Raw genomic sequence first — 11,369 nt, forward strand, 5'->3', positions numbered from 1 at the left:
TATCACTAAGATTTTAAGATATTAAGAGTTTAAATATCACTAAACTAAATATTAATGTAGATACTGTTTCAAATTATTAAAATGTGTTATGAACATGTACTACGAGTATTCACAGTACCGTATATATTTGTGAATATTTATACCACTAGAATAGTTAATATAAATATTATCTAGTTTTGCATAAATGAAAACTTGAGAAAATGAGCTAAATAAGAGATTTGCTGACTGCAAATGAGACTTTCCACCCTAATAAATAATAAATTTAGTAGTTGTTGAAGTTTGTTGAATTTTCAACATTTTATAATGACTAAAAGTCCAGTCATCATTTTTTTGAAACAAATTTGTAAAAATTTGGGAGAAGACAGTTTTGGGCTATGCCTGTTGTCTTCTCCCAATCATATTTTAATTATGATTTGTGATTATGATTAAAAAAAAATTAAATAAAATTGGAATGTTAGCTATACACAAGACTTCTTAGGCCCGGTCGCACAAAAGTCGGTTAAATTTTAATCGTGATTAATTGATTAACCTTGTTGAAAAGACGGCTTCTCTGATTGGTTCTCATGAAATTAATCCGGATTAGAATTTAACCGGTTTTTGTGCAACCAGCACACTATTTTAAGAGTTTATCAGAGATTGACAATGATGTAATTACCGAAACCGGTCTTTCTAAGTATCAATAAATCTGTGGTTTTTTGACAATTTCTTAGTCTTTTTCATTCAATATGAATAATTACCACAATATCAACTTCTCAACTACACAAAAAGAAAAATTTCTTAGTCTTTTTCATTTGATTAAACTAATTGAGATTTTAATCGCGATAGTAAAAGATGAAAATTCGATTAGTAGGATAATATCCTACTCTATTTTATAAAATTGAAAAAATAACGTATTATAATAATAAAAACGTTGTATGCCTTTTTTGGTTTGAATCGTTATTGATTTAATCGGCTAGAAGAGAAATTATAGATTTAATCGGGAAAAAATAAAGGATTATATCATTCTTGATAGCGTTCTTCCTGGTACACTAACGCAATAGAAAGTTGGTACACAAATTATTGCACAACAAAAAACATCATTTAAATACTCAAATATAAAATGAGGTGGAAATTAAGCACCTGAACATGAATATTGCCATTTCACGAGCATTTCCATATGCATATGGCAACATTTCCCCCAAAAAACATATAGAGTAAACTTTTGCACTCGTAGGAGATTTCGAAACCAAATCCTTCCCCCACCACCGCATGCCATGAGGGTCCAAATTTCTTGTCCATCATTTCTTTGATCATTCTGGCTGCAGCCTGTTAACAGAATAAAAAAATGTTACATTTTCTCGAAACTTATAGACAAGACATTAGTGAGGACCACGTTATAACGACAGTGGAGAAATTTAGGGAAAAGCGTTGTCGATTCTCTGCCTTGCCACTGCCTTCTATAGAGGATAGCTGATACCGGTATATCTCATGTAATATTAAGGTGGGACGTCCACTAGAACCGTTTTCGTCCGAACTAGCTAGCATCGGCCGCCGAAAACTACCAAACGCAACCGAACATCCCCCAACAAAGAAAGGAATAATAGATGCTCGTCCATTGCAACAGGTTCATACGTCCGTGCACGGCCGTCTCCGGCCGATCAATTTTTCGATCCGAATTGAATGGGATTTTCCGGCTCTATCCGGCTCAACTGACTATAGTGAGGTCCACGTTATAATGACAGTATTTGATCAACTTTTGTTTTGCTATACTTGTTTATCATTCATGTACGTATATGTAGTTATGAGTGTGGAATAAATAAATTTGAAAATTTGAAAAATTTGAAATTCGACAAAGCCGGTGGTACTATCCTTTTCTAGGTTCACAACGATGCCAATTATGTTTTTGTCAGTGTAGAAATATAATTAATTGATGCAGAGAATCGGCATCGCTATTCTCCTATCTTTATCCACTGCCATTATAAAGTGGACCTCACTATAGTCGAGGTGAGACAACAAAGTGTTCCTAACCTAAAATTGTTTCACAGTCTTGTTTGTTTTTGTTTTTTGAAGTTGGTCTGTTTTATAAAGTTGTAACTATGGACAATGAAAAGTTGATAAGTTTGGTTCAAGAGCATGTTCCATTGAATGAAAAATACTAAGAAATTGTCAAAAAACCACTGATTTATTGATAATTAGAAAGACCGGTTCCGGTTACTACACCATTGTCAATCTCTGATAAATGGGAGTTTATCAGAGATTGACAATGGTGTAATAACCGAAACCGGTCTTTCTAATTATCAATAAATCAGTGGTTTTTTGACAATTTCTTAGTATTTTTCATTCAATATGAATAATTACCACAATATCAACTTCTCAACTACACAAAAAGCATGTTCCATTGTGGGATATGCGAGACAAAAGATATCATCGTCGTGATGTTCAAAGGAATCTGTGGACAAAGATTGCTGAACAAATAGGATTTAAATGTAAGGTTATTGTAATGAATAACTAATTTAGCGGATATTTGTTTATCCAATTTTCAAAATCTCAACATAATCATTATTATAATTCAATAATTGGCAACAAGACTGACGTGAACGGTTCCAATGGACGACCATATTCGGCCGAATTAACGGCCGGCAGATTCGTCCGATCCAACGGCCGAACGGATCGGTTGAATACGGTTCCAGTGGACGGTTACCCTTAAGGTTCAATCTTGTTTAAAATAATCAATGATATGTGTTTACAAGTTTGTGTTTCTTCAATGGTTCCAAATTTTCTTAAATAACTCAATATTATTTGTTACAAGTGGTAATTGAGTGGAATATTTCTAATCAATTTATTAATTCAAGCCATCTAAATTCAAAATTTATAGTTTTAATGTTTATTTTGGACTAGAATTTTGTGAAAATTGTACACGTGAAATTCTAACCTCATCTTGGACTGTGTCACTTACAAATTTGGAAGAAAAATAGCACAAGGACTACCTTATTATTTTATCTACCAATGTTATTACATTAGTCTCATTTGTATTGCAAATAAATGAAATGAAATAAATAAATTTCATTCGTCAAGAAAATATATTCTTCAATAATAAGTTTCCATAATAAATAAATTGATTGAAAAAATAAATAATTGAGATAAAATATTCTGATAGTTAATAATATTTCTACATTGTTAAAAACGACCTTGCAAGGTTGCAGAGGTAGAAAAGCATAGCGCTATCTACATTGTCGAATGATAGACAAGGATAGCAACACCAATGTTAATCAAATAATACTGTCATTATAACGTGGACCTCATTATAAAGCTAGATTCCCACAAATCGAATTCACATATCTAGATTCGCCAAGTCAACAAATAAACAAGTCATTCTATTCTATTCTATATATCAGATTCCGAAGATAACTCAGTGAAAATATTATTTCCATGTGTTCTAATGTGACTATTTCCACTCAGCGTGACCGAGCAAGTATGAATAGTTCCATTTGAACTTATGGGAATGATATTCTCACTGTACCGGACACGTTCCTTGATATATACTAGTAGTTCTGTGAACAGTAGAACTCACGCAGTATTCTCATCCACAAGGGGTCGATGTCAAACGAGGCAAACGACAGAAGAGTCCTGCGACAGTCGAGACCAGCGACGGTAGAGACCGGCGACATTCGAGGCCAGCGACGGTAGAGGACTCCTGAAAAAGTGGCCTCAAATGTCGCCTGCGTTAGGCGACAGTTGAGGCCACTCTAATTTTTGTACAGCCTCGACAGTCGAGACCTGCGACGGTAGAGGACTCCTGAAAGAGTGGCCTCAAATGTCGCCTGCGTTAGGCGACAGTTGAGGCCTCTCTAATTTCTGTACACTCCCGACAGTCGAGACCTGCGACCGTAGAGGACTCCTGAAAAAGAGGCCTCAACTGTCGCCTGCGCTAGGCTCTAGAGAATGGTAGACAGCACCAAAAGAATATTATCATTTGATGTGTATGGATTTACCAGCAATTGAATAATATATATATATTATATCCCATTATTACTTCCATATTATGAATAAGTATTGCAACTTTACAACTGTAAATAAACCTTAGTTGCTTCATCATAAAAAACGAAATTTTCAAACTCGTATTGCATTATGCCTCCTTCATTGACAAATCTAAATATTTATCTATCTTCTATCCATCTATAAGACGAGATGGTGTCTGTCTTTCTGGCTGTTTGTATGTGAGCTCATCACACTTGAAATACTTGACTGATTAAGCTGTAATTCTTCACAAAGATGATCGTTCTGAAAATCCTTTAAGGATAAGCCCTATCTACCTTCAAAGTTCATATGCTTTTTTTATGAAGGAAGTTTCCATTATTTGGTTTTCAACAAATCAGAAGTTATAATCATTACAAAATGTATTTTGTCTGGAATCGCAGTAGGATGTGTCTTCAACTGTCGCCTGCTGCAAGCGAGTCTCTAATTTTTGTACAGGCCTGACAGTCGAGACCAGCGACATTCGAGGCCAGCGACGGGAGAGGACTCCTGAAATAGAGGCCTCAAATGTCGCCTGCGTTAGGCGACAGTTGAGGCCTCTCCAATTTTTGTACAGCCCCAACAGTCGAGACCTACGACGGGAGAGGACACCTGAAAAAGAGGCCTCAAATGTCGCCTGCGTTAGGCGACAGTAGAGGACTCTTTAATTTTCGTACACTCCCGACAGTCGAGGCCTACGACCATAGAGGACTGTAAAACAGTCCTCTACTGTCGCAGGCCTCGACTGTCGTCGGTCTCGACTGTCGCGCCCCCTCCACAAGTACCTGATTGAAACTATAGACCTTAAAATCAAATCTTGTGGCGCTTGGCGAGCGCCAAACTCTCGCCAAGCGCCTCGCTGTATACATCTATTAGTGCCGAGTGAAGGCAAGCGGTGGCATAGTAATTTATTTAGCGTATGGCAGTATACACAACACATTTATGATCACAAAATTCGAAAAAAAAGAAGAAAACAATAGAAAATTCATATATAAAACGAATGAAAATATCTTAGTCACTTTTGACCTGGAAATTAGAGGCATGCTTCCAGGGTATTTAAGTAGGCTATTGATGCTGGTTTAGCCACCAGGAAATCTTCATGTGCACCCGCGTATGCTGATCTGGGACACTCCTCCACTATGTGTCTCACAGTCTGGACTGCTCCACACTCACAGAAAGGGGAGTCAGCCTTCCCCCACTTATGCATCAGATAGGCACATCTACCATGATCAGTTCGTACCCTATTCAATGCCGACCATGTTTTACGAGGCAAATCAAAGCCTGGTGGCCTTTTGGCTACAAATGGGATGTCAATGTTCTGCTTTGCTGACCACGCTTGTTGCCAGGCCTAAGTTAAACGGAAACCTGAATCTAAGGCTGTAATTGCCGTCCTAACCGGTGGCTTACGAGATTGCAGACGGCTCTGATTGGCATCTTGTATATCGTCATTTATTGGCAGGCTTCGATTTTCCTGTATCTTCTTGTACTCTCTAGTGAGGGCATTCATGCGTCGAAGATTTGGGGGTGGGATGTGACTCAACACCGGGAGCCATTCCACAGGGGTAGATTTCAGAACACCACCTATCATTCTCATTGAGTTATTTAGCTGAACATCAACCCTTTGAACATGAGAGCTATTCATCCAGACTGGAGCACAGTACTCAGCAGCTGGCATAGTAGCCATCCATACTCTCGAGCACGTCGACATTTGTACGCACTTGCCAAGAGTGTGGAAGCGGTAAAATTCTAGTCTGTAAATAATATTTTAAAATAAAAATTCTGGTGAAGTGATGACTCGCCCATCTAGTCTTGACAAAAATCGGAGGGAAGGCAAGCCGAACCAAGTGAAGTCAAGCGGTGGCATAGTAGCCATCCACACTCTTGAACTCGTCGACATTTGTACGCACTTGCCAAGAGTGTGGAAGCGGTAAAATTCTAGTCTGTAAATAATATTTTAAAATAAAAATTCTGGTGAAGTGATGACTCGCCCATCTAGTCTTGACAAAAATCGGAGGGAAGGCAAGCCGAACCAAGTGAAGTCAAGCGGTGGCATAGTAGCCATCCACACTCTCGAGCTCGTCGACATTTGTACGCACTTGCCAAGAGTGTGGACGCAGCATAATTCCAGTCTAAAGAAAATAGATGAAAATAGATGATACTTCTGAAGAATATATGGTTATTAAAATAGAAAATACATAAGCTTGAATTAGGGCAACTGAAATTTCAAATAATATTAAAAAAATGGTATTTTAAAATATAAATTCTGGCGGAGTGGACTAGACTCGCACATCTAGTTTCGATCAAAATCGGAGTGAAGGCAAGCCGAACCAAGTGAAGTCAAGCGATGGTATAGTAGCCCTCCACACTTTCGACTTCGTCGACATTTGTAAGCACTTGCCAAGAGTGTGGAAGCGTAGTCTGTAAATTTATCAAACTCAAAATTTGATACATTTTGAATACAGGATACACGCTGATTGGTAAGAATAGTGTTTCTTCAGAAACAATTTGACAGTTCAAGGTCCAAGTCACATCAAGCGTATTTTCAGACTAGTCGACAGGTTGATTGGGTTGATACGGAATCGTAGGGAATAATACAGTATGGTAATGCCAACGCCACACTCTCGCCAAGTCGCTTGCCAAGCGGCTCGCTGTATTCATCTATACGTGCGGAACGAAGGCAAGAATTGTCATATTAGCCATCCTCACTCTTGCACTTGTCGACATTTGTACGGACTCGCTAAGAGTGTGGAAGCGGCATAATTCCAGTCTGTTAAGTGTTTTAGAATCCTTGGGCGACGCCACACGAGCGTTTTTTCATGCATCTTCAGACAAGTCAGCAGGACAGAGCTTCCTGCCCTACCGTCTCGTCTGGAAATGCCTGAAAAACGCTTCGTGTGGCTTGGCCTTCGGGCGAGGTCACACGAGTGTGTTGTCAGACGAGTGGTCTACCTAATCAGCCAATCCAGTGATTTCACACTAAAAGGGCCAAGCCACATGAAGCATTTCTTTTCAAACGAGTCGACAGCTCTCCTATTGGCTGATTGGGTTGACCACTCGTATGACAATACGCTCATGTGACCTCGCCGGAGGGCCAAGTTACACGAAACGTTTCTCAGGCATTTTCGGTAGGGCAGAAAGCTCTTCGACTGGCTGGTTATCAGCTGATTCTGGACTGTGAACTCAATCAGTCAATCGGAGAGCTTCTTGCCCCGCTGACTCGTCTGAAAAAACGCTCGTGTGACCTCGCCCAAGGTCTTAATTCTAAAACACTGTTTACAGACTGGAATTATGCCGCTTCCACACTCTTAGCAAGTGCGTACAAATGTCGACAAGTGTGAGAGTGTGGATGGCTACTATGCCACCTCTTGCCTTTACTCCGCACGTATAGATGCATACAGCGAGCCGCTTGGCAAGCGACTTGGCGAGTGTGTGGCGCTGGCAATACCATACTGTATTATTTCCTAAAATTCTGTATCATTCCCTATGCTACTATAGTGAGGTCCACGTTATAATGGCAGTGTGTGATTTGCAATGGTGTTGCTATCCTTGTCTATCATTCAACAAAGCAGATGGCGCTATCTCTTTCACGCTTTGCGATGATGCCACATCGTTTATCAACAATGTAGAAATTTAACTAATTGACAAAATATTTAATCTCAATAATGAAAATTTATTATTACATCTTTAAAAAATATATTTTCTTGACAAATAAAATATGATTAACTATTTTCAACAATAATGAACAGTAAAATTCATCAGATATACCAGTATCAGCTGTTTGGGTGGCAAGGCTGAGATCTGGCAACTCTTTTCTCCTATCTTCCTACACTGCCATTATAACATGGACCTCACTATATATAATTCCTTATGATACTGTATCATTCCCTATGATACTGTATCATTTCCCATGATACTGTATCATTCCCTACAATATTGCTATATCATTAATATTAATTCTCACCTCATTATTGGCAGCATGTTTCTCGCAGGCAGTGACACATAACTCCATGGCTTCCGACTTCATCTCATCCAGCATGTCACAGTTCTGAAAATTAGAAGTTAAATATATTATTTATAATTTAATTATATTATTATCCAAAACTAACACTGACTAAGTGCCGGTTGCACAAAAGCCTGTTAAATTCTAACCATAGTTAATTCCAAGAGAATCAATCAAAGAAACCTTCTCTTAAAAATAACATTCTCCGATTGGTTCTCGTGATTTAAATTTAACAGAGTTTTGCAACCGGGCTCAAATGATGTAGACAATCAAATTGGATTGATATAATTCTGCTATAGAAGAGGATTGACCAGTTTCCCAATTCGCACCCTGAAAATATTCAACAAGCTCCCATTGTGTGTTCGTGAATTGGAAGATGAACAATTTAAAAATGTGCTTCGAGATAAACTCCTCAAACTTCCACTCTATTCCTTGGGTGAAGAGGAGATCACTCGTTTTATTTGTCTCTTTGACATGCCATCTCGATAGTTTTGTAAATTTTATGAACGTTTATGTTTTGATTTCTATGACGAAATCTATCCAGTGTAAAGACTGGTCAAGGATTGAATTGAATTGAGGATATCAGCGGGATAGCTGGAGGTGAAGAAGAAGGTATAAGGTAGCCTATATAAGCTTCTATTCCTTAATTTCTCCTTCTAAATCCATGATCTGGATAGATGTTGTCAAAGCTATGATAGTAACAGAGGACTTAAACCTTCATCTTCATCCATTACGCCATAATGAACTATAACGTCATTGTCACAATACAAGTCAAAGCAACAAAAACATTCATTTATCAAGATGGCAGCGATCAAGATAAATCACACTTGGTTAGCATCTAAGGTCTTGCTATTTACCTTACTGACAAATTATCCAAGTAGTATTTAAGACAGGACATCGTTTAAAAATTCCTGGATATCATAATAAGCCCTGGCTATCAAAAAACCGGTCACAGCTCTCTCGAACTTACGTTGGTAACCAACTGCTTTACTCCTGCAGGTAGCCTGTTGAAGTAGCGGACAGCTACACTCCTGTAGCATACTCGCGATCTCTGGAGGCGTATGTCAAACAGCACTCGACGCCTGGTGTTATGGTGATGTAGATCAGTCCGAGTCGAAAAATTTTGTTGATTCTTCTTGATATATACATGAGGCAGAGGAGAAGGAAGTGGCTGACTACTGTTAGGATACCTAGCCTAACAAAAATAGGCTTGCAATGTGCATGATGTTCGCTTGAAGTTATAATCCTATTAGCCCGGTTTTGCAGCTTTATGTACACAACCTTGGCTGAATGACCCCACATGAGTAGACCAAAGGAGATATGGCAGTGGAAAAGTGCATACACCATGACCAGGTATGCTTCCGTCACCTGCGGAAGTGCAGCTTGTTTGCGGCCACCCAGTTTGGTTTTAGAAAAGGAAGATCAACTGCTGATGCTGTCGATTTCCTTCTGCGTAAAATTTATGAGTGTTTTTAGAGGCGTGAGCTTGCTGGGCTCACATTATGTGACCTCAGCAAGGCTTTTGACACGCTTGATCATGCAATCCTTCTGAGAAAACTCAAGCACTATGGGGTCAGTGGATCCCCTCTTAGATTGATTCAATCCTACCTGGGGGGCCGCAAGCAGGCTGTACTGGCCAATGGTGTGTTGTCTCGTATAAGAAACTGTGTCAACTGTAGTGTGCCTCAGGGCTCTGTCCTGGGGCCACTTCTATTTTTGATTTCAGTGAACGATGTAGCTTGCATGGATGGCAGAAGTGTTGTTTGCTATGCAGACGACACCACTTTTTACGATCATGGTCATGGAGTTGATGTACTGAGGGCCGAGATGTTGGAGACCAGGTTGTTTGCTACGGACTGGTTTTCTGCAAACCTCTTTCTTCTCAACGATGATAAAACGCAGTCAATCATATTCAGCCTCAGAAATGGGGATGAGTATGATTTTTTCCCGGTGAAGCTGCTTGGGTTTGTTCTGGATAGAAAGCTCTCTTGGGCTGACCACATTGAGGCTGTCTGTTGCAGGCTGAGCAGAGTGGTTTTCCTGCTCAGGAAATTGAAATCCTGTATTCCTGCTTCCTATCTTAAGGTCTGCTATTTCTGTTTTTTCCAGAGCATTGTCCTGTATGGCCTCACGCTTTGGGGTGGAGCCACAGATGTTTCACGAGTGTTGCTCATTCAGAAGAGGGCCCTGAGGATCCTTTGTGGTGCTGAGCGTCTTGCCCATTGTCGTCCCCTCTTTGTGAGAGAGAGAATCCTCACAGTCTTCTCCCTCTATGTACTTCAGACCCTCTGCAGAACACATGCTAATGTGGGGGAGCTTGTAACAAGTCAGAATTTTCACCCACATGAGACTAGAGGGAGACAGAGGCTGGACGAGCCCTGCCAAAGACTGAGCAGGACACGATCGAGCTATGGCCATCTATCTGTCAGGCTCTTCAACAAGCTGCCGGTCATGGCTAGGAATCTGCCTGCCGGCAAATTTCGGAGGGTCCTGAGAGACTTATTGTTGGATAATCCTTTGTACTCACTCCGTGAGTTTTCATGTTTGACAGCAGCTTGGTAAGCGCCTATTTTTGATTAATTTCTTTCCTCTTGCTTGCTTTTATTTGTTTTTCTTTTGGACTAGTAGGTCGACTGGCCTACTTGTTTCTGTTTGTTTTCTCATGACGTGTCCCTGGGGGTTTTTATGCCCACCTTATGGACTTAACATAAAATAACTAAATAACCTGTCCCCTCAGCTTGAGCAACAGGAAACAGATTTGGGACTGCAGATATTAATTTTAAATTTTTTATGAGAGGATACATTATGAAGATGTCCTCACAAGAGCGCTCTGTGTTAAACAAGAGCTCTTTGATTTTTAGCTATTTCTATATTATTGTGATGAATTATAAAAAAATGTCCTTGCTTCACTAAATAGCCTACCTACTCAAAGTATCAAAATTTAAATGATTATTTCAATGTTTTAAAATCGAATAATTAAAGTAGGCTGCATGATTCAAATATTGTAGGTATCTGCAGTATCAAATAAACATTTATCAAATTCATTGATCTATTAAGAAATATTAAAAAATTTATGTCACTCACCCTGACCAAAGGATATGTATGAACAATCTTTTTACTTTCCTCCTCTTTTTTTGCATCCCCTATTTCTGCCATGCTTGTTTATCGGTCCATTTACTGAGTTCAATCAGCTTGCAGAGTTCTTCAAAATTAAATAGACTTGAAGTAGAAGACAGAAAATAATTAAATACGCTTACTATGTGCGGCCATTATTGCAAAGAAGGTAATTGTAAACAATCATCCTGGATTTTTGATATAGCGCTTGCTTCATAGCAGACAGAAAGATTGACGTTTGGTTGGTTATGATATCACAGCT

General features: G+C 39.2%; 1 protein-coding gene across 1 annotated transcript; it reads right to left on the reverse strand.

The window, feature by feature from the left end:
* Positions 1 to 919: 919 nt before the first annotated feature.
* On the reverse strand, positions 920 to 11,355 carry LOC111053973 (dynein light chain 4, axonemal). Its single transcript, XM_039436932.1, has 3 exons — positions 11,078 to 11,355; positions 7,955 to 8,038; positions 920 to 1,305 (listed from the first exon to the last, which is right to left on the reverse strand). The coding sequence occupies exons 1-3, from the start codon at positions 11,147 to 11,149 to the stop codon at positions 1,141 to 1,143; spliced, it is 321 nt and encodes a 106-aa protein (XP_039292866.1). The 5' UTR covers positions 11,150 to 11,355; the 3' UTR covers positions 920 to 1,140.
* Between the last annotated feature and the right edge of the window lie 14 nt (positions 11,356 to 11,369).

Source organism: Nilaparvata lugens, chromosome 10, assembly GCF_014356525.2.
Source record: "Nilaparvata lugens isolate BPH chromosome 10, ASM1435652v1, whole genome shotgun sequence".
In the NCBI taxonomy this organism is placed as follows: Eukaryota; Metazoa; Arthropoda; class Insecta; order Hemiptera; family Delphacidae; genus Nilaparvata; species Nilaparvata lugens.

What these genes read in the sequence shown, in the direction of transcription:
- LOC111053973 (XM_039436932.1), bottom strand. Translation starts at nt 11,149, where the DNA reads ATGGCAGAAATAGGGGATGCAAAAAAAGAGGAGGAAAGTAAAAAGATT. An exon ending in ATACATATCCTTTGGTCAGG is followed by an intron (nt 8,039 to 11,077) that starts GTGAGTGACATA and finishes TCTAATTTTCAG; the next exon opens with AACTGTGACATGCTGGATGA. An exon ending in AACATGCTGCCAATAATGAG is followed by an intron (nt 1,306 to 7,954) that starts GTGAGAATTAAT and finishes TTCTGTTAACAG; the next exon opens with GCTGCAGCCAGAATGATCAA.